The sequence below is a fragment of the Miniopterus schreibersii genome, assembly GCF_964146895.1.
Source record: "Miniopterus schreibersii genome assembly, chromosome: 7".
NCBI classification, from domain to species: domain Eukaryota; kingdom Metazoa; phylum Chordata; class Mammalia; order Chiroptera; family Miniopteridae; genus Miniopterus; species Miniopterus schreibersii.
The window spans coordinates 63,113,298-63,137,047 of record NC_138108.1 but is presented as its reverse complement, the minus strand read 5'-3'; the positions used below and the strand labels follow the sequence as shown (position 1 = coordinate 63,137,047).

The window sequence follows — 23,750 nt, the reverse complement described above, 5'->3', positions numbered from 1 at the left end:
ATTCTTCTTTGTTCTATGTTTGTTCTACTGAATGGAAACTTCCAAATATTTTCTCTTGATTTATATTCTAATTCTTTAATTCAGTCTCCCTTTGTGATAAAGGTTGTTTTCATTTCAATTATTGTAATTTTCATTTCTAGAAGTTTACTTTTAAAACTTACTTTGTCATTTGTTTTAGTTGTCTCCTGCAGATATTTTGAAGGCTCTCTTTTATTTTGTTAAAATTGAGAGGCAATGTTTTATATTCTATGTCTTGTGATTCTAACATCAGAAGTTTGCATTAGCCTCTTTCTGCGAGTTCTCACTCACGTTGCTTTGTTTCCTTTATGTCCGGTTATCTTTGCCTGTGTGCTAATCATTGCTATCGAAATATCATGGGAGGTTCTCTGAGGCCTGGAATAAATATGTCCTACTCCAGACTGTTTTGCATTTTTCTTAAAGGGTCTTGGAAACTCCCAGTAACTGATTAGCTAAATCTAGGTTAACTGTGTAAAACTCTTAGGTTATGTGTGCAATAGGAGGGCTACAGCTGTGCTACAAATACTCAGAGACAGAATTATTCTTTACTATGTCTTTTTCTTCTCTTACATTGCTCATGTACAAAGGTAGTCTTCTTTATAATCCTTTCGGATTGGAGAGAAGCAACACATTTAATATCAGTTCTTCTTTATATTTTCCTAAGACCCCAGGCAGCACCTTTTCTACTATTCTGTGAGGTTATTTGACCAAAGTTTAAAGGTAGAGTTTAAACAGATGCCCTCAGGCAAAGTGCAGTATATTCACTTCTTTTCTCTGGGTTTAGAGTCCCACTTCCAAAAATAATTTCCCTCTCACTTCCCACTGTCTTTTCAGTCTTTTTGTTCTTTTAAGGTAATTTTAAAAAGTTATCCAGCATTTTTCATTGTTTTTAGTTGCAGAGTTTATCCAAATAATATAGTTTCTCATTATAATCTATCTCACTTTCATTTAAATATGCATTTGGTTAATCAAGTTTGTGCTATTTATATAAGCCTTGGTAGGAAAAGGCTTCATAAGAATATGTATTGAAATCCTACAATGAACAGCTTGCTCGTTAGGGCTACATATAAGGCACAGAGATATAATCAGGAATAATCAAGATACCGTCTTTGCTTTATAGCATCCCTGCCAAAAAATAGAGTGAGATGAACGAAGAAACATAGAAGAGGGGTTTTGTTTTGTTTTGTTTCATTTTTTGTTTTTGAGATTTAAGGGAAGGAGTGTTCACATCTGTAAAGATTTGATTTGGGATTTGAAGGATGGTTATAATTTCAATATGAGGAGATGTGTAGGCAGAAAATTCCAGTGGAATAAAAAATATGAACAATGGCATGAAACTGAGAATGGGCAAGATCTATAGGCTAAGGAGAGAAATGAGTTTTTTCCCTGTTTTGTTGGAAAATAAGATAAAAGGGTTGAGAAGAGTGCCATGGGCTGAGATTTTGCTACCAGGGACAAACCTTTAATAAGGTGTGTTCAGTCCCCAGACATCTTCACCCTGGAATAATCTATCATAGCTATTCTTTTAACAAATATATACTGAACAGCAGTATGACTTAGGTGTCACATGACTTAAAAGAACCAGGCCTATCACCGGGAAAAGTCAAGAGAAGAAGCCGATTTATCTAGGATCAAGGCTTCACCTCATTTAAACCTAGAGCAAAACTGTTGCTCAAAACCACCTACAGGACTGCTCGTTTCATCTGGTGCTAGAGAAGTCCTAAAGGAGCAAAAGTTGTCAATTTGATGTATCCTCTGAGGCCTTTGCTCACACATCTTGCATTTTTCAGGTACACATACCTGTCTTAGTATCAGTGAAATAATTCCAAGGTTCCAGCAATTCAGTTGCAACTTGTCTCCTAATTACTTGCTGTAATTAGCTCCTAATTAGAGCTTTGTTTGATATGGAGTAGACACTTGACTCGAGCCATAGGACATGGTAGCAAAAATGCATCCCTGGTTAAAAACACACACACACACACACAAAAACATTGATAGATTGTTTCATGAAGCTCTGTAATTTAGAGCACCCACTTATCTATTCTTTGAACAATTAACAACTCCTAACAGGTGTCACACAATGTGTTTTTAAACCCTAGAGATATCCAGATGAATAATAATATTATTTCTGCTCTCATGTTCAGTGCTGCACCCTACTAAAATAAACACATCATGCAAAGTCCATTTCTAGTTTAAGAAATATCTCTTGTCTCCATATCCACCAAAAATCAGACCAAATGTCCCTTATTGTCACCAGTCAACTGTTTTTGTTATATTTATTGCAGAGTGCTCTCAAAAAACTTAGTGTCACTTTTAACATAATTTAAAAAGCATTATAAACATTAAAGGGAATATTGATCACCTGAAATTGTATGGTTTTGAAGTCAGTATGTTCAATATAGAGCTTACATGTTAATTTTATATGTAACTTTTTATTGGCTACTTTTATATTTTTCACTTTAGATGGCACTGCTACTTTTAGTCAGAGGGAAACACTGGCAAATTTTACTTCAAATGATGGAAAACTTTTTCAAGGCATTTAATAAACTATTAAATTTCTCAAACTACTCATTCAGCTATAACCTTTAAAGCAAAATAAAATAAAATAATAAAGAGCAATACCAAAGATCTCATTAAAATAATTTGTTTGCTCTTTTAATATTATTTACTTCCATGCAAGTAATGAGCACAAGCATTAATTAAATAATGCAATACCTCTAGTGCTCATTCGCTGTAGTAGGTCTTTAATAACAAAATGCACTTATTTGTGGGAGCAAAATGATGAGATTTAGCAAAAAGAAGAACGTAGTTTCAATCAGAAAGCTATTCATGAATTGTTGAGTAGTCTGTGCGAAATGAATATGGGATGATTTTATCTTTGTAAAGTGAGTGTTGAGCCCTTACTCAGATCCCTGCTCAAAAAGACCATAAAAATGGAAGGGCAAACGATACATCTACCAACCTTAGCTTAATGAAGGTATTTTAAATCTCTCTTTAATATTTTAATTCTCATCATGATAGTGCTCTGGCAAGTCAGCATGGTTATCATTGGGCAGTTTATTAGAATAGCCATGGATGGCACTATTGTATGGCCTCACCATACATTTAAAAATTAGAAAAAAATAACAGTGGAAAACCTGGAAGATGCTAGGTGGAGATGGAAAACAAGAAAGAAGAAAAGGAAATTGAATTCTAGTATTTTATGAACATAAACTTGGTAAGGAGAAAAATGAAGTAAAGTGATCAATATTACTATAAATGAAGCCATGTTCTCTCGTTATAATTTTCTCAAGATTTGGCCATTAACCACAATAAATTTTGTATCTTATGTAATTTTTAATAACCACAAAAATCTATGAAATTGATAGGATGCCTTATAAATGGATAATAGCTTACTGTCCAATAAACCTCACCTTAGGCTCTCTCAGGAAACTATTTTAATTATGAAGCTTGACTCTCTGTAGTTTATCATTTTGGCCAGTGCAATGCATCTGATTGAGAACTTGCATTTCTCTAAGATAAAAGAGGCTTTTACTCCACAGTGCACTTTTTAATTTACTGAATATGTGTATTTAGTCTTTCTTAAAAATTCTCTGCTAAATTGAAATCCACTGGGAAGCAGTATTTCTTATTAGGTGGAAATAGGGGTCTTTAAGTTATACCACCTGGGTAAGGAATCACAGCTTCACATTTTATTTGTTGCTACAATCCTTGGAGATCTTAACTGCACTATGGGGTTAATAAGAGTACCTACATCATATAGCTATTGTGAGATTATGCAAGAAAACTGATATAACATGCCGTGCACATAGCTAGATAATAAAATTTAATTATATTCACTATTATTGTAATTATTAGTACATGAAGCAATAGAGCATAATTGTTAAGACAACAGGCTTTGGAACCAGGTAAGATTTGGGATTCAAATAGCCAAACTGCCACTTAATGGCAGTATATTTAAAATCTCTTAGTGTTTTGTTTTAACAATAATATAAAGATTTATAAAAAAAAAAAAAAAAAAAGATTTATCAGGTAGGAGAACACTACCTGCTGCCTAAATACAATCCAAAAATTTTGCAGAACCTCATTTCTTACCCATACCACAGTCCAAAACGGATATTCCTGGTCAGCTCTCTGCTACACGATGCTTCTCCCGTCTCTGGCTCCTGCCACCCCACAGTGTCTATGAGGGAACATTAGAGAGAGAGTGAGAAGGTCCGCATGCTCTTTAAAATGTGAGCCCAGAAGTGTTCCACATTGTTCTTACTCACATCCCGTGATGGAAATGAGCATGTGGCCACGCGGATGCAATGGGAGCTGGGGAAAAACGGAGCCTCTGCCTGGGGAGCTGCTTTGCAATGGTAACTCTAGACTCCTGGAGAGGGTGCGTGGCACACATTTGGTGGAGAGCTATCCATCTCTCTCAGAAGGAGAGGAACGATGGTCTCAGCCCTGGTTTCCCAGAAAACAAAGCCTGAGAAGCATCCATGCTTGCTTTGGGAGGCATGAGTCCAGGACACAGAGGGTGAAGTAAGTAGGAAGTCAGGCAGAAATGATGGGAAATAGTGGAGGGGCTGTGGTACCATGCTGGTCACTACTCTACGAAGCGTCTCAGAGACACAGAGGATCGCTGAGCAGGGGGCGAGGAAGGAGAAGGGATTTATCTGCCATATTTCTTCCCATTGCCCACTTCCGTTTGGTTAGAGTTCACCACCTTCACTGCCTGTATCCTATGGACTCTGCGCGCACCCTTGGGTGGTTACTCAGAAAGTCAGATCCTCTGTTCTGTAAAGAGGCGTTTCATCCAGATCTGGAAGCGGTCGGGGAACCAAAAGCCTCTCTGCACTCTGGCAGCCAGGAGGGAGGGCTTAGCCTTCCAAACAGGTGACTGACTGTCATGCTCAGGTAGTGGGACCGCATGGGCCCAGGCAGGGTTGGTCATCTATAGGGAAAGCTGAGGTGGACAGAGTGGAGTAGGGTCTAAGGAGAGACTCTGAGGGGGCACCTGAGACATCAAAAATGTGCTCAAGCTAACTCATCTTGCAGAATTAAATAGATCTGTATGCACTGTAAATGTAAGACAATATCAGCCTACAACAAAATAGACTAAATAGAAGCTATTATATTTATTCCAGCAAGATTTTGATTCAGCAATAAATTCAATGTGTTCATTTCTTGAAAAGGAGAGAATACTTTCTCCTTAAAACAAACAAACAAACAAACAAACAAAAAACCCAAACACATAGTATTCTCGTGCCCCAAATCACCAACAAAGATTTGTTTTTATGAAAATCTGGTTTGATTTGGTCTTGTCATGTACTGAGAAATTTTACTGTAGAAACAATTTCAGTTATTATTAACATCATTTATATTCATATACATAAAACCCACATCTTACAATCAAAGTATCCTCTCTTAGCTTGACAGTGGACATACTTTAGACATTAATAAGATCAGGTATCCATTCAGCACTATTTCCTAAATCATTTTTCGCAAATGAGAATTTATAAGTGAGTTTTATCCCTCTCTATGAATGATTTTCCAGAATCAAAACCAGTTATGTGCTAAAACTGAATTCCTCTAAATAGATTTTGTGTTTCACGTTTCAAACTGATAAGGACAATCTGAGTCTATATTCTGGAATGGCAATTAATCCGAAATAAAGAATGGTAGCTAATATCCTGTTTCATAAAATCTGAGCCTCGTCTGTTTTTTAACCACATCTACAATAAGGGTATAGGAATGAGTGGCCCAGTGATTTGCTGCCCACACTTAATGTCCAATCTTCATCATGGAAAATACCATCAAGTAAAAAAGCATCTGACCTTTTATATTTTCTTAATATACATTAAAAAGCCCCAAATATGCCGTAAAGAAAAATGGGAAACTGAATCCTAAAGGTTTAATCTAAGTCAGAGAAAAATATATTATAGAAAGAATACCCTGTCAGCTATTATTGGGAAATGATAAAGATGGACTAAGAGAATAATAAAAATCAGAAACGGACAAGACCTGGGATCAATTTTTAATGACTTCACATGGTTCCCACAAAGAGGCGTCTATGTTTTATTGTCCAGAAGCAGCAACTTTTAAATAATTCTATTTAAATATTTTAAAATCAGTCATTTATATTTTAAGTTTACCCCAGAAGAGAGATGATATGTACACTCTTAGGCTTAAATCCATACTTAGTCAATTTTTAAAAAGTATATTTTCATAATGATGTACAATACGATCCATTGGCATCATGTAGTTCATTAGCAGAGTTTTTCTTGTGTTTTATATTTTATAACTGTAGAATCAGAAATATGCTTTCTATTAAAAGATGCTTTAATTTCAGGCTTCTTGAATAAAATCTTGATGGTCTTCCAAACAAATTCTCTGACTTTTGTGAGGAACTTATCCCAATGTTGGATAATGATTACTGAAAATGTTCCCTTATAATAAAGTCTAGTCCCTAAAGTTGTTCAGGCTTGGGTCTTCCTGAGTTACCTTTGTAAAAATGAACTACTGATTAGGATCATTTTTTTTTTATGTAGTCCTCTATCTTCTTATGTTAGTTTTTTTTTTTTCTTTTTCTTTTTGAAGCTAATATATTTATTTGCTTGAATTTTATTCAAGTCACTTTAGCTTTTTCTGGAACACTTCTGAATTCACCCCAAATCTCTATTATTTGCTTTGATTGTGACATATTAGACCAGTTCCTTTCAAAGGTCAGTATAAATTAGAATCTTGTGCTTTTACTTCTTACGTATTTCTCATTTTGTAAGCTATCCTTCTGGGATATATTATTTAGTTTCACTTATTAATACATTGTAATGAATCTGGAAATATTTTTTGGTGTGCTGCAGAATTTTAGTAATTAGTTTGTGTGCCATGAGATTAAAATGTTTAAAAATTGCTGGGTTCAAGGATATAATCTATTGGTTGATAGATTGATTGATCGATCCACACCCAAGGATATGATTTTTATTGATTTGAGAAAGAGAGGACAGGAGGGGGAGAGTCAGTTGCCTTCCACACAAGCCCCAACTGGGGGTGGAACCTGCAGCCTGGATATGTGCCCTGACTGGGAATTGATCCCAAGACCCTTCGGTGCATGGGACTACCCTCCAACCAACTGAGCCACACTGGCCAGGGCAAGGATATAATCTGTTTAGAGTGGGAGACTGAGAATATAGAAGAGGGATAACTCAGAAAATGAGGAATGAGATGGGGTGGAATTTGGAACCAGAAAGGAAAAGCCTTGGGCCGAAGAAGGAGCATTGCTTCCCCTGAGGCAAAGCAGTGCATGTCTGTGGGTTGATTGCGCACTGACGGGCCCAATCATTGCAATGCTCCTAGAGCCACTGTCATCCCCAGCATGGATCAGAATCACAGACCCACGTCCAGAAGTCTGGAAGCTGCGAGGGAAAATGAAATATGGTGCCAGAAGGAGGAAACAGGGAATGTTAGCCCCAGCTGGTGGTTTTTGTCAGTGGTTAGGGTGTCAGCCTGTGGACTGAAAGGTCCTGGATTCGATTCCCATGCCTCAGTTGCAGGCTCTGTTCAGGCCTGTGCGAGGGAAACTGATTGGTGTGTCTCTCTCACATTGGTGTTTTTATCTCTCTCTCTCTCTCTCCCACTTCTTCTGAAAAGCAATGGGAAAAAATATCGAGTAAGGATTAAAAAAAAGAAACAGAAAATGTTAATTATTATTTTTGGACCTAAAAAGGGTATTAAGTGACTTATTAGGAAGAAAGGATAGATATAGAGGAGAGGCCATGCATGTGTTGTGATTAAGAAGTTGGGGCTTGGAGACAGATAAAAGTGAATACATATCTCAGCTCAGACACTGATAAGTGTGGGAACTTCTGAAAGGCACTCAACAGTTAGAGGTTGTTGGAGCTATATGGCAATAACCCTGGGAAAACTTAGACTGCTTTTCACCCATAGGTCTCCTTTAGCTCCACCATACATAAAGAGAGAGTGTATAGAAAATTATATAGAGGCTCAGCTAGTATGGAATTCTTAGTATAGTTTTTTTTTCTTTTTTTTTTCTGGAGCCCCAGTGCCCAGCACAGTGGCTAGTACACTGACACTTATTAGATGTGCAATAAATGTTTATTGGATGATTCTGTGAAATCCTAGGTTTTGTCCACATGAGACCATTAAACTGTTTATCACTTTTCCAAATTACAAAGCAAAGTGTTTAACTGTTAAACCAAATGCAAACCTTAATTGTTGCAAAATTGGGAATTTTAAAACGCCCAAACCTTCCTTCCAAAGCGCAAAAGCTAGTTGCATTTCGGTATTTTTTCCTTCATTCATGAATTCAGCAAGTATTCATTGAACAACAACCATGTGCCAGGCACTGTTCCATCCACTGGGGAAAACAGTGGAGGGAAAGGCAAACGACGCCCCAGCTCATGGAGCTTAATTCTAGCGAGAGGAAAACAGGCAGCATATAAAAAAATATATGTTAATTTCAGCTAGGAGGAGGGCTGTGGTGAAATTAAAACAAGTAGTGAGACAGAGTGATCAGGAGTGCTGAAATGCCACTCTTCTGTGTAAGACAGCCAGAGGAGACTGTCTTATATAGAAGACAAGACCTCTGATATTTAGTTGTGATCTGATGGATAAGAGTCAGCCATGTGAAGACTGGGAGGTGTTGCAGGTGAGCAGGTGGTGCGAAGCCCAATGGGAAGATCAAGTTTAACAGAGAAGGAGAGAAACATCACCAATATGTCTGCATTATAGTATAAAAGGCATATCTTATCTCCAAAACGACATGTTTTAACATGAGTATGATTATAATGTAAATTCCATTTTCAAGGACTACATAGTGGTTAGGAACAGACTCTGGAGTGACACTGCTTGCATTTCAACCCTGGCTTCTCCTTTTCTGCCTGTGTTACCTTGAGAAAGTTTACTTAGCCACTCTGGCTTATTTTCTTACCTGTAACAGGGTGATAATAATAGTACCTATCTTATACAGTTGTTAAAATAACGAAATGAATTGATAGCCATAGTGCTTGGCACATACAAAATGCTTCTTATACAAAATAATTCCATCTTTGTTTCTGCTAACTGCACTCTATGGGAAAGATTATCTCTTTTGTTATATAGTCTTAATGACTGTTTTTGTTGGTTCTGAGTATCTTATAATTAACTGTAGAAGCAGCAGATTGTTTAGTAATTTTTCCATGTCATAAATCATTTGACAATGGTCATTTTCATGGTCTGATATTTTGTACAATATTGATCACCTGAGTGGCAGAGTATGGATGAACCAGTAAAAATATTTCACTGACTGAAGCATCTGTCAGAGGCAGGCTCATCTTGGCTGGTTTCTCATCAGATTACTACCAAATAACAAAAGAAAGATATGCTATCAGTGGCTGTTGTGCCATCTGAATTTATTCCCAAGGGAAGTTATGCTTGGCTTGTGCAGTCTTACCAAAAAAAAAACCCCATCACAATTTAGTATTAAAAAAACACACAGATTTCTGACTCTTGCTGAAAAATAGTCTATTTCCATTAAACTGATAGAATCAGCCCTTGTGGCTATGAGGCAACAATTGTACACAGATTTCTTTTAACACCTTTACCATTCTTTGATAATTTCATGTTTTAACCTAAAGTTTATTCTGTTAAAAACATTGTCTGAAACTATTATAAGCCTTATATACTAAAATTTTATTCTATGAAAAATGGTTTGAGAAAAGTACTGAATTTATAGAGAAATCTAGAGAAGCTCAGAACATATGAAAGTCTTGAAAATGTTCTTTAAAAATTGTTAAGAAATTTTCCAAACTAGTAAGATTTGTTTAATATTTGGAGTTATGCAAATGTAACGTTATATAAGTACGATTCACTAAAATCAAATGAAGATACAGAGAAACAAGTATAGATGATATTCCCACTAATTAAGTATTATGAATTAAAGAAATAAAAACAGCTTTTAAGTGACACCCACACTGTGCTGTGTAAAAGGAAGCACATGCTATAATCTACTTGGTCTAAGTTAAACTTCTTAAATCCAAATAAACATATACTTATGTGTATAGTCTGAAAAGTCTGAAAAGTAAATTTCTAAAAGATACACAGTTGCTTCTTAATAATATCAATTACATTTGTTCCTTTACAGCTTTCTTGAGATATAATTGACAAATAACTTTGTGTAAGTCTAAGGTGTATAATGTGATGATTTGGTATACACAGGGTGGGGAAAAGTAAGTTTATAGTTGTGAGTACTCAAAACAGAGTTTATTCTTGTATTATTATTTATTAATTATTGTATTGTTTCCTATATGAACAACTGTAAATCTACTTTTGCCCCACCCTATATATATTGTAAAATTATTAGTACATTAAAGCTAGTTAACACATCCATCACCTCATATGGTTACCTGTGTGTGTGTGTGTGATGTGGACATTTATTATGTACTCTCTTAACAATTTTCAAATATACAGCACAGTGTCAACTATTTTCATTATTAAGTACACTTGACCCCCAGAACTTATTTATCTTATAGCTGAAAGTTTGTACCCTTTGACCAGCCACTCCCCCATTTTCTTAAGCTGTGGTAGCCACTTTATTTCTATGAGTTCAACATTTTTAGGGTTTACATGTAAGTGAGACGATGGAGTATTTGTCTTTCTCTGTCTGACTTACTTCACTTAGCACAATGCCCTTTAAGGTTCATCCATGTTGTCACGTATGGCAAGATTCCTTTCTTTTTTATGACTGAATAATTTTTGCAGTGTGTGTGTGTGTGTGTGTGTGTATCACATTTTCTTTATTCATCCATCGACAGACACTTAGGTTGTTTCCATGTCTCGGCTATTGTAAATAATACTATAAAGAACGTGAGGGTTCAGATATCTCTTTGAAACTAAAAAAAGAAAAAAGAAAAAAAAAGAAAGGCTTTATATCATAAATATGTATGCTGCTAACTCAATAAGCTTTTTTTCCTGACCTGCACCACCGATGTTGTATGATTCTTATTCTTATTTCATTTTTGTTTACAGAAAACTGGGTACAAACCAGAAAGTGTGGATTTGTGTGGCGCACACATTGAGTGGGCCAAGGAAAAATCAAGCCGAAAGAACGTCTTTCAGGTAAGAGAGTTCCGTTTATTCAGTTTGTTCTGCTCCCGAATCCAAGGTCTCTTGGGTAATCAAAATAAGGCTACCTGGTGGTAATTTCAGGCGCATTGTCATTCGCAGCTAGTTGTGCGGAGGTCGTCGTGAAAAATGACTCTTTTCGTCGTTGAATTTTGGTTCGTTTTGTTGCTTCTCCTTCATGACTGGTTGCTGTCTAAACCCAGAATATATGGTGCGTGTTGATTAATTCTGAACCACAAGTTATCATATTTTGCAATATATTTACTAGCTGTTTGGGGTTCAAACCTAGAATGCTTGACTTATGATAAACTATTTGCAGGCATTGCCGTTTCTGCCACCTCGTCATCAGTTACACTTACCAGTGTAATTTAAGGGAATATAGAGAACTTTGGAACTTTTCATACTACGTAATTTAATTTTTTGGAAAATAAGTGTGATTAATAATTTTAATCATGTTTTATTGAATGGAAAGAACAGAGGAAATTCTTGAAAAAAAAGGAAATAGGAAAACTTAATATTTAACAGATAATGTTACTAAAATCCCTTTGGCAATTAATAGCTTTAGATTTTGGAAGTTGATCTTTTTCTATTTTTATATGAGATTTAATTCACTTTTATATTTCAAAGTAACCAGTAGCTTTACAGGTATATTTTATAATTTATATCATTGAGTATCCAAGAAACTAGATTCTTATAATTAATATATTAAATGTCTTCTAAGACCATTTTGGCTCTTAAAGAAAAGTCAATTCTGTTCTTAAATCCATCACCAAAATTAATATACTTCTTACAGAAGTATGGTTAGGTGACATTTTCTCTCTGAACTCTCATTGGAGAAAAAAACTAGCTTCTAGTTTGTTTCGCACATTTCAGATGCTAATTCAAGTTTATTAAAAGAATTTTGACCCAGGTTAATTTTTTAAAAAAAATCACCTTTAATATATTTTGGAAGAAATTATTTTTCTGGTTCTGGTATTATTCTACTTAGGTATTTCTTTTGATATGGTAATGTTTTTTACAAAAAAAAAACAACAACCCACAAAAACACTAAACTTGCCTAGAAATCAGAAGACTAAAGCCAAAAGTGATCAGAATGTGAATTTTCAGAATCAAGTAAATTTTGTTTAAAATGAGGAATTTTAGGTCAGTGATATAGCCTCTCACCCAATTTCTTACTCTTTTTGTTACTCGACCATAAATAACAAAATTTAGAGGTTATAATGCTAGCCTCTATGACAATGTAAATGCTCAGTCTGACTAGTTCTGAACTGGGCTGTGTGAGCTAAGCGGTTTAGTTTTATTGTATTGTGAGTTCAGCATCTTTATCACCAATGTTATAAAGTAGAGGCATGAAAATTTGACATTGATATAATTCTTGGAGTTGGGCTAAGACAGCCTTTTTTAGTTCCTTCTGTTAACCTTATGAAGAATTAAATTCAGTTACAAATGAGGATGATAGTATATATGATCTATACAAGGCTGCAAATATTGATGAAAAATATTTACATACAATTTTACATAGCTAAGAACATAAAAACATAGACATTTAAACCACCTACATTGATGACAGATATCATCCTAACCTATTCTGAACATGACAAACCATCTCTCGTTATATAGTTTTTACTTCCGTTTCACATTTCTGAATATAATAAGTACTTCCAAAGATATTAAGCACTATTCTCACTTTCAGTAACTTATTGGAGGCGACAGTCTTGCCAGCTAGTTTTATTTGTAAAGTACCTGAGCAGTTCCTGGGAACTCAGTGTTCTTGCATTCAGTTTATCTTTTATTTTTTGTCTTGTACCCTTTAGTTTAGAGAGACAAGAAGTGATAATAAGGATGCTGCGAATAAGAAAAGTAACGAAAGATTCCAATTTCATTTCCTGCTTTGTTCTTTTTGGAGTGAATTGTGTGATTTCCTTGCCATGCTGAAATATTTTTGTCACCTAAATACACGAGCTTAGGTAAAATTTCCTAAGAGGTATCCATAGATACAGACTATGGGAGTAAGCCTTCTGAGAGAAACAATATAAATAGCTTTTATAGTTCTATGAGCAGAAAAGCATTGGGAAGGATTTGCCAGAGAGCTAAGTCTAGATGACTTGCATCAATATTTGATTAGATACATTAGCTGGTCTAACTCTCAAATGATCAGAATAAACATGATTATACTTCAAAAACAGGGTATTAAGACATTGTTGGATGTTTGACTGTGTGTGTGCAAGGGTTTCATTACCTACAGAATAATGGAGCGTTTCTTCCTGTCTGAAAAAGACCATCATAGCTTCAGCTGATGTGCTACTCAGAAATAGCTTTAGACTTCCAAGTTTGAATTAGGCTTCTTGCTCAATCTCAGTCTATGAATTATAGATTACAGATAGCAAATGGCTATTGAGATTTTGGGTTCAAGAAAAATCAAAGAGGAGAAAAATTAGAAATAATTTAAAATTTGAAATCTGTCTTTAAAAAGTTGATGGATTAGCAGTTATATGCCACATAATTGCAGTGTCTGCAGCGAGGTCAAACTTAAAATGAATGGGAAAACAAACAGAAAATTATGTGCCTGAGATGTTTGAAAGGCTCAGACGTACATATCTGTGACCCCCAAAAAAAGAAGAAAAAAAAAGGAAAGACTTCATTTCTTTTATTCCTTTGTTTATGCCTTTTGGACATGTGAGTTGTTCATTTCTGTTTTGTATTAAAAGCCAAATTTCCTTCATAGTCAAAGTTTTATTTATTTAACTCTTGATGTAGACTCAGTCTTATTTGATTGGTACATGGGAACATAACAGAGACAGCATTAAGTATTAAGGCATGGAAGTCAACAACTCCCAGTAAATCAGAATGATGCTCCCTGGTTGAGTTCAAGAACATTTGGCTATATTTTATAACAGAGCAGTCTTTGGCCTAATTGTTACCTCTTAATAATAAATAATGCATTTAAAAAATTATTAGCAACTCTAATAATAGAGTATATGCAGACAAGCCATATTATGTGTTTAAAAGGCATAAGTGTACTGCCCTGGCTGGGTGACTTGGTTGGTGGAACATTGTTCTTTATACCAAAAAGGAGGTGGTTTCGATTCTGATCAGGGTTCATAGGGAGGCAACCGATCGGTCTTTCTCTCTCACCTTTCTCTCTCTCTCTCCTTTCCTCTATCTTTAAAATTAATTTAAAAAGTAGAAATGTATATACATATATCTTGTGTATGCGCATCTATGTATGTACCCACAGCTGACCTTAGGAAACAGTGACCATTTCCACACATACACACAAACACAGAAAGACACTTTGTACTTACAAAAGGTCATACCAATTCCAAGTTAAATTAGTAAATGTTCATTGCTGCTAACTTTTGTTTAATTCTGCATTTAGCATAATTGTCAAGGACCATCGCAAGTTGATGCAGTTTGAGAAAACATTTAGCAGCCTAGCGATATGTAATGAACTGCGGTAGGAGTTTTCTTAGTTAACTTAAAAGCAACACTAGGTCTTCATCAGGGAAAGGGTGAATAAAAAGATTGATGTTTCCAATCACGTGTTTTAAACATTCCTGGTAACTGCTGGTTTGCTCTTTGGTGTTTAGCCTGAAACTTAAAGCACTAAGGGTGAAAAGGATTACAACATAATCTTAAATAATCCCAAATGTCATTTACAGAGAGATAGTTGTAATAACTAAATAAAACCACGTTAAAGGACAGCAGTATTGTCAGGCCGCGTGGTAACACAAACTGCCTCTGTCACCTTCTTCCCTTTCCTCTCGGACACATCAGGCAATTACAAAGCTTTTCCATTGGAAGTTCAACAGAGAAAATGACTGCAAAATACTTTAAAACAAACAGTAATTTTTAAACTTTTAATATCTTCTTGTTTCAAAGTTAAAGAAAAATTTTCATTCAGTTTTCTTCCTTCCTTCAAACATAAGGATCTCTGCGTAAAATATTTTTGAAAGTCAGGGAAAAGGCTCGGGACGTGGCTATCAAATGGACAGATACATCTCACAAACATTCCCGACCTCCAGGAGCTACCCCCTTATTAAATATAAGATGGTCTCAAGCACTGTAATTCATTCCATGCCATTTAATTTAGCACCTAAATATTCTTTACTCCTGTCATGTAGCTTTGTCTCCCCAAAGAAAATACAAAGACAGAGACTCTACATTCCGTACTGCTTTATATTTATTAAGCCGGAGGATTGGGGCTTTTAACTAATTCGATGGTTACTGCTAAGGCTGGAGTTGCATTCTTATACAGTAGTAAAAAAATAAATTACTGTCGTAAAACATTTTAGGAAATTTTGTCCACAATATAGGCTCCGTATTCCCAGATGGCTTTCAGAGTGTCAACTCTATTTCCTTTTGTAAATAGGGAAGTAAAGAGTAAATGAAATCAGCCAGTCGGAGAAAGACAAATGCCACATGATTTCACTTGTATGGAGAATCTAATGAACAAAATAAACAAACAAAATAGAAACAGATTTATAGACAGAGGACAGACTGACAGATGTCAGAGGGGTGAAGGGTTGGAGGGCTAGAAGAAAAAGATGAAGGGATTAAGCAAAAGAGAGAAAAAAAACCTCTCATAGACACAAACAGCGGTATGGTGATTACCAGAGGGAAAAGGGGTGGGGCGAGGAGATAGACGGAGCCCAAGGAGACTTCACCACAGGCAGTGACCAGGCTCTGCAATACACAGGGGATGTGCTATAGAACTGTACACTTGAAACCTATATAATTTTATTAACCAACGACACCCCAATAAATTCAAGAAAAATTCAAAAATAAATAAAAATTCATCTTAATGAAATTTTTAAAAAGTAAACTACTGTTTCCTTGGTCTTTTTCAATAAAACATATGAGACAGTAGATGAGTCCTCATTTAAAATAACTAAATAGTTTCCACTCTAGAGCTTTACCTTTTCTCAGAGGCAGGCAGTGACTAGGCCTCGGTTTTTCAGAGTTTCCTTTAATATAAATTTTTCTCAAAGTTTATCCATGAACATGCAGTGGGCTCATCTATCGATTACATGCTTTAAATAAGATAATTCTACTATTAATGAACTACAGCTGATTGGAACTATATCTACTGCTGCTTGAAAAATAAAAAAAAATGTAATGACTCAAGAAGATGAAAATCTGTTTTCTCCCAGCACCAACGGCTAACCTCAACAAAAGTCATAGCCAAATTTCCTGGCCTTGAGATTCTCTTAATATATATAAATATCTCAGGGGAACAGGCCCTTTCCCTAAAAGTTAAGTAAATATCAGAATAGGTTTATCATTACTTGTCTTACTTTTCTGACTTTGGATGGAGTCTTCTGTCTGTAATATATATTAAACACATTCATGTAATATTTTCCATGGGCATGCTTTACATTTAAACATAATCTGATTGCCCTTCATGATCTGAATATGTCTTAGCTTAAAATGTTTAAGTACTACTTAAGCTTATTAATGCGAAGATAATTTAATAACATCTTGGAAAATGTTATTTTAAGCCAAAAAGAAAACTACTAGTATTTTGCTTTTATCCATTCCCTTTTGTTAAAAGTGGTGTTTTAGAATAAATCTAAGCTTTTACTGATTTTTCTCTTTCATTTTTCACTGCTCGTAGTTAGACTAAACGTAAAGGATGAGTCTTTGCATTCATATATGCATTAGATTTCAAGTAAGGCTGGTTTCACTTTAGAGAATTCTCACAGTATCTTAAAAGGTATGGCATTAAAAAAAAAAAAGCCAGAGTAAGAGCAGCATTAATATCTAATACAGTTGGGTTTTTTTTTCTTCTTTCTAGCTTGTCCCCAATCTTTTTATCTGCCTATTAGATATTTATTCATCACTTAGAAGGTGCAGTGGGGAGAGCACACGCGTCTGGGGACACGTGTTCCAGTTTTGGCTATGTCAGTTGTATCTTTATGTAGAACCCAGAGCAGGATCCCTCCTCCAACTTGGGGTTTTACACACCAAGGAAATCAGAAATACCAGTCCCTACCTCACCTGCCTTCCGTCTGTTTTTAATAGCAACTCTGAAAGACTGATTTTAGTATTAATACAACTGGGTATTAGTATTTACTTACTAACCACATCATCTCACCACACTTTGAGGGCAATTGCAGAGGAGAATTTTGGAAGGATCTGGACAGGAGAGGTAGATATCTATGAAATACAATTCAGGACTTCTGCTCCACTTCTGTTCCCTGTACTGCCTGGTGAACTTAACCAATAGACTAACAGCTGATGCACTATGAGAAGATCTTTTCATTCACTGTGTAACTATGAATACATGTCCGCAAAACTTACTGAAATTATGTTTAATATTCTATTCTTATCAATAGTATAATTAATATAATATCTAGTCAATGTAAGTTAATTGATGTCTTATACCAGTTAATACTTTAAGAAAAGCATTTTGCCCTGAAAGCTTCTACACCAAGTTATTGATAGCAACTTGAAGAAAGGAACTCGGAGACAAGTGCAGAAACTATACCTAAAACTAAGAGCCAAGGGTAACTTTCTATTCTCCAACTGAGATATCAGGCAATACTTTTTTGTTTATTAAAGGGAAAGAAATAGGATTACTTTTATAATTTTGGCTTCATTTTTGCCAATGGGATTACACTGGAGAATTTTGATGAATGGAGTGACATAATTTTATAATTGGAGCTTTGATTTAGGAATATTAATGTCAGGAGTACTTAAGATTTACTGCAAAGGAGAGAGCCTCGGGGCAGGAAATAAAATTGATTGTAAGCATCTAAGGTGAGACCTAAAGAGCATGTTAGCCTGACAGATGAAAGGAAAAACAGAAACACGTTGATGGATGGGAAGAACACCCTTCACACGAGACAGGCCTGCTTGTCCAGACGATGTGACTTGGAAACCACCGTCTTTTTGCAGATTTGATTTTTAAGAAATGATCAGCTCTCTCTATATAAAAAAGTATAACCTCAAATATAGAATTAAGAGTGATAAATTGAGTATATATTATTAGAGAAAACAATAGTAAATGTATGCTGCCTGGTGATTCCATAGAGCCTAGCAGTCTATGAGGATATGTTCTCATTTGCACATTTCTTGATTCCACTAACTGCTAAAGGGCATCTATCATGCTATCTTTCTGATTTCATTTATTTGTGATTTATCATCTAAGCAGAATGCAACTGGATGACAGTAAAATTGACAAGAGCCATATTATTTAAATTTAGTCCACAATTAACCAAGGGAATTGAGTATTTACAATTTCAACATGAAATAAAATAAATCAAAATTTAAAATGTAAAGAAGGGGAAAAAATAAAATGTCAATTTGGCTTCTGATACTTCCAAAATTTTAGAAGAAGAATGTCTGCATGGGTCCTAATGAGCTTAGGCCACTAGTCAGCTCACTTCACCCTGCCTTCTGGAACAGCTGGCCTCGTCTGCTCAAAGGGAAGAGGGATGCATTTGTTAAACATTCTGGATTTTAATTTCACACCAGGTTAAATGAAACATGCATTGACATTCATGTATTGACATCACGATGTGAACCCCCTCCTCTCATGGAACATTATCTGTTTCTTGATGTTTTGGAAGAACCGGTGTGGTGGTCACTGAGCCGTGCGTGAGCTGACAGTGCAGTTCCCCATGTCCATGGAGCCAGAGTGAGGCTAACTGAGCTCATGGAGTCAAACCTGGGACTGCAGGCCGGACGCTCTACCTGCGCAAACCCAACCGCTGCCAAGGGGGGATTTCATGGCACCCAAGTAAAATCATCAAGTGTTATGGTTTTGCCATGTATGATTTTTATCCTGTAAAGATATTACACTGATGCTGGCAAAGCAACATTCAGACCAACAGATTGCTTTTTCATATCTATTGCAAAAGTCTTATTTCATATTTTGAAAAGAGAGCAGCCATGTTTATTTCATGCTGAATACGATTATTTTTTAATAGCAAACAGGCCTCTTCCAGAAAAAGGAGCAATTTAATCCCTAAAGCTGGTACGTAATAGATGGGGCCAGTAAATGGTATCACATTTTACAGCTTGTCCATAAGGATGACACAGGGTGATATAAAATTGAGAGCTTTTGGATAGTGTAGGATCACTGGCAGATAAATCGCCGATGCCATTCAGTTTTTAGAAACATAAGGTAATGAGGCTGGATCTGAAGGCAAGAGAAAAAAATATGTGTATATGTATTCACAGTGTTTACATGCCACAGACCACTGAGCAGAGGAAAAATCTGGGCAGTGGTGAGCAAAACTCCCAAACCTCCGAGCAATGTTTAAAGCAGTATAAGAACATAACAAAGCGAACATCCATAAACAAAGGCTTGAAATGAACACAAGAATAAAAAAACCACTAAGTTTAAGATGAAAAGGAAATGCCAACACTTATGCAGAACTGCAGTGGCCACTTGTCGAATCTGTGCGTAGAATCTCTCAATATGTAAGTTAAACACATTACTCAAAATTTAGTAGAAAATAAATACTCAAAAGTCAGGCTTTTGAACAACAACCAGGATTCTTGGTATTTGAGGAGGAGAGGAGGCTGCTCTTCTTTATCTTTGCAAAACAGGATGTTGAGAGAGGACCTAAGTGAAACAATGAAATGAAATGCCTGATGTTGGGGAGAAAATAGGAAGGAAGCTGTTTGAACTGTTTTCAGGTAATAGATCAGAGTGAGGTGACTTGACCAAGGAGGGACATTCACTTCCTCCAGGGTTCAGAGGAATTTTGTTTTGGTAAAGAGCTATTAGATTCTTGGCCTTAGTCCTGCCTATTTGCCTAACATTTCCTTTCCAGCACTAGAAGAAATTAATAGTCCAACTTCCATGGTGAACATGTGCAAACCAAAAAAATGTACAGGGGGCGAAATTAACAAAACGCTGCTAACAGCTCCAAAAAGGGAAAGAAACACTGATACTGAGATTCCCTTCCCAAATAATTAAGACCTTGATTGCTTTTTTAAATTTGAATTTAAGCAATGCTTCATTTTTCAAAATTCTCATACCCATGATCAAGTAAGAGGCAAGCTTCCAATATCTGAGATCTGCCATAGATTGGAAATCAATTTGTGGAAAGGGAAGTTACAAACACTCTTTTGATGTGTAGGATGTACTGATAAGGGTGGCAGGAAATTATGTGAAACTCTTCTGATAGTTACACTGGAAAATTCACAACCACAGATGTTATTTGTCCATCAGAAAGGAAAATATTTGTTTCAAGCCACAGGCATTTTCTACCACAATATCAAAATGAAATTCAACAGCAATTTAATGTTTAATGTGCAAAAAAATAAATATTTGGGGGCGGGGGTTCCAAAACACTACTGGAAAGGAAACTTCACAAAGTATAACTAATGACATGAACAAAAAGAAAAGGCTGGCTTTATTACGAACAAATCTGTCCTCTTGCTAAAGTAAGGATTGTTCTATTATTAACGTAGGAAATCTTAGCAGGACCCGCAGAATGCTGCATTATTCATAAAAGCATTGCTGCCATCTGGTGGCCCGTTGGCGTCCCAGCACCCACGTCGCTGCTTGGTTTGGCTGGGGCTCTGGCGAGGTGTTCAAAGGAGGGCTTTCCTTATGCGGCAACAGAGAAACGTGAAATCCCTTGTCCCTAGTGCCATTCATCTGACGGCAGCCCTTTCTCTCCGTCCTGTCATGGGATGGAAGATTCAGGGAGGCAATGACACACTTCTGTATCTTTTGTCCTAAACAGGGACTTATATTTCCCATGGCTTATCTAAGGACTTCACTGTTGGCTGTTATTGACTGATGCATTTTATTGACACTCATTCTGTTAGCAAATGAACGTGTAGTCTAATATTAGGAAGATGTATTGAGCCTAAAGACACACTGTATTGCTTAAATAAGAATATACAGAAGACTCTTTAATCATTCATTTGGATCCAGGCATGAATTCTTTTTTAAGTGACTACTCACTGAGTTTCATTTTGGAAATAACATAATTTACAGTGTCAAAAAGAAATGTATAAGGTTTTATAACACTCAAGATTTCTTCCCAGTCATTTAATTTTTATATTGAAGAAATCTGATTAATTGTTAATGACTCAGAGAGTATGAAGTCATCTTTCTTCGTGGATTTACAAATTAAATGACAAATATTATTCAGCTCACGCTGCACTTTTTATCAAAAATAAGATAGTTAAATGTAATTTAAGAAATTTCTACAGCAACAGTGTATTAACCCATTTTAATCAGAAGCTATAAATTTATCTGCAATTTTAGTTTATGTTTAAAGTTTCTAATAACTGTAGACTATCTCATTGTATACAATGAAAACCTTGATCCTTAAAATGCATATTTACATAGATCACAAGTCTTTGAAGATTACAGGAGATAATGACTTAAAATTAACTTGGGAGGAAAGTTGAAGTTTAATCCTGAATTCTCAGGGATGATATTTAATAGTTAATTTTCAGTTTCTAATGTATATTTGCCTATATTATGAAACCACCACTTATGATTTAGTAAAGTCAGATAACAAAAAACAATTGCACTAAATTTGGAAAATTATATCTAATGAATAGTATTCCTTGCAAGAAAACTTGTAAATGCCTATTTTTAAAGTAAAGTTGTAGATTTTATTTTTCAATTTTTGGGTAAGTTTTTTGCTGTGTGTCTGCAGACTTGATATTACCCTTGTTGCTAGCTACTTTTGCCACGTGAAGCGTTTCCTTTCTCAAAACATGTACTTGCACTTATGGGAGAACATTGCTAATCTTCCCTGGGAAGATTGCTCAGTTCTTTTCCCCTCCTCTGTCTCTACTTAAGAAGAGGCTATGAAAACTAAAATAAAATCTTAAAAGGAAAGTAAAGTTGATAATGATTACGTCCCTCTTTCATCTATACGTATAAAATTTTAAGTAATTTATTTTCATAATTGACTTGGGTGCTACCCTTTGGTAGTTTCTAATGTCTCCATAATAAAGAGAGTTTCTATGGTCAGGATACGCCCAGGTTCTTCGTAAGTTGCTGATGTATGTTTCAATAACATTTGCGTTTTGGCAGCTTTTCCAGCTCCTTAACACTAAATTCCCATTTAGTCAGGAGAATCACTCACATGCTGTAATGAATGATGTCACCTTGAATTCTTTAGTATGTGATTGCTGGATGTTGCATTTTATGGTGGGGCATTTGATGATATATTTGTTTATGCTAAAGTTTACGACGGTGCAGCTGTATCTCCGTGGAAGAATGACTCTTGCCTTTCTTAGGGAGCTAGTTTTGAATTCTGTTTAAGCAAATAGTTTTGCCATATATGTCTTCTGGCTGAGGCTGGATTCCCCTCAAAACAAAGTTTGAGACTTAGCATTGGGTTGTAACAAGTTTATTTGGGAAGTGATCCCAGAAAGCAGGAATTCTGAACTAGCAAGAATGAGACAGAATGAAGAAAGGGCACCACCAGGAACGTTACTGAGTTGGTCACAGCACGGCGAGGACACTTGTCAGGACTCCCGTCCAAAGACTGACAGGACGAAGCGTGTTTTCGCCAGCTCCTCATGCCTTTGCTTTACGGTGGCCCCTGGGATGGGCAATCGTCCTGACTTTCAGGCTGCACGTGTGTGGCTATGCCAAGAAGCCTCTTCCGTGTGTCCTACTGCACAGACTCAGAGAACATGCAGGGCAGACAGTGAGATATGTGGCTTGTGCTTGAGGCAAGCTGCAGTCAGCACCGAGGGGTTGGAAGCCCACCCAGAAGTGTGGACACTAACTGCAGCTGAAGTCACAGGTAAAGCCAAAAGGAGGGGAGGCAGGACATAAGAAATACCCAGGGTCATCCAGTCTTCGCAATACACAGATTGACTTGGACCTCAGGTCTAACCCATTGCTGAATCTTCAGGATGGTGCCTGGCCTCAGTCTCTACAAAGATCTGCATGTTCTGTGCCCACTCCCAGGAGTCCACTGACGTTTACCAGGCTTCTTTCTGTCCAACCTTCCAGACTGTCTCCGTCTAGGTGTCCGCCCAACAAGCAGAGGCATTCTCCGCTTAGTAGAAATCAGTCTATATTCTTACCTCAGGCTACCCTACTGTCTATAAAGTGAACAAATTAAGTTCATTTTTTTATATCTCTTCCTCTGGGAAGATTTCTCCGCCTCCTCACCACTGTCTTACAGGATAACCCCAGGGTGGGCCTATGGTACAGCGACAGCCTCAGTCCTTTTACTTGTTGGTGCTCATTAGCATGTTGAGGTGACCCACACCTGATCAGGTTTGAGTTATTTCACCTGACTCTCAAGAACGCCAGTGAGGCCATCGGTGCAAGCTCAGGGAGAGACTGGTGTAAAGTGATGGATCAAATGGGAGTTTAAGCCATATGTTCATGTAACTTAGGTCCTCTGGACCTGCGTGGGCCAAACTCTGGATATAGCATTTCCATCCATGGGTTGTTGCCCAATATTACTCTTCAGTAGATTTAACAATACCCAGCTCATCATGGGAAGCTGAAGTCACATAGCCACTTGATGTCCTATGATCAGGTGCTCAGTCTCTATTCTGACCCAGGAATAGGCCAGAAGCTCCTTTTCCATTGCTGAGGATTTCTTTACTGCAGGGGGCAAAGCCTTCCTCCACAACCCTAGGGTCCTTTGTTGTAACCAGCCACAAACTCC

The 23,750-nt window shown here is 36.4% G+C and overlaps 1 protein-coding gene across 1 annotated transcript in view; it reads left to right on the top strand.

Moving 5' to 3' along the window:
- Positions 1-23,750, top strand: part of ARHGAP15 (Rho GTPase activating protein 15) — a 575,548-nt gene that overhangs the window by 102,830 nt on the left and 448,968 nt on the right. The window contains exon 6 of the mRNA XM_081142712.1: positions 11,032-11,121. Coding sequence (XP_080998838.1) covers positions 11,032-11,121 — 90 coding nt within the window. The remainder of the gene's footprint in view (positions 1-11,031; positions 11,122-23,750) is intronic.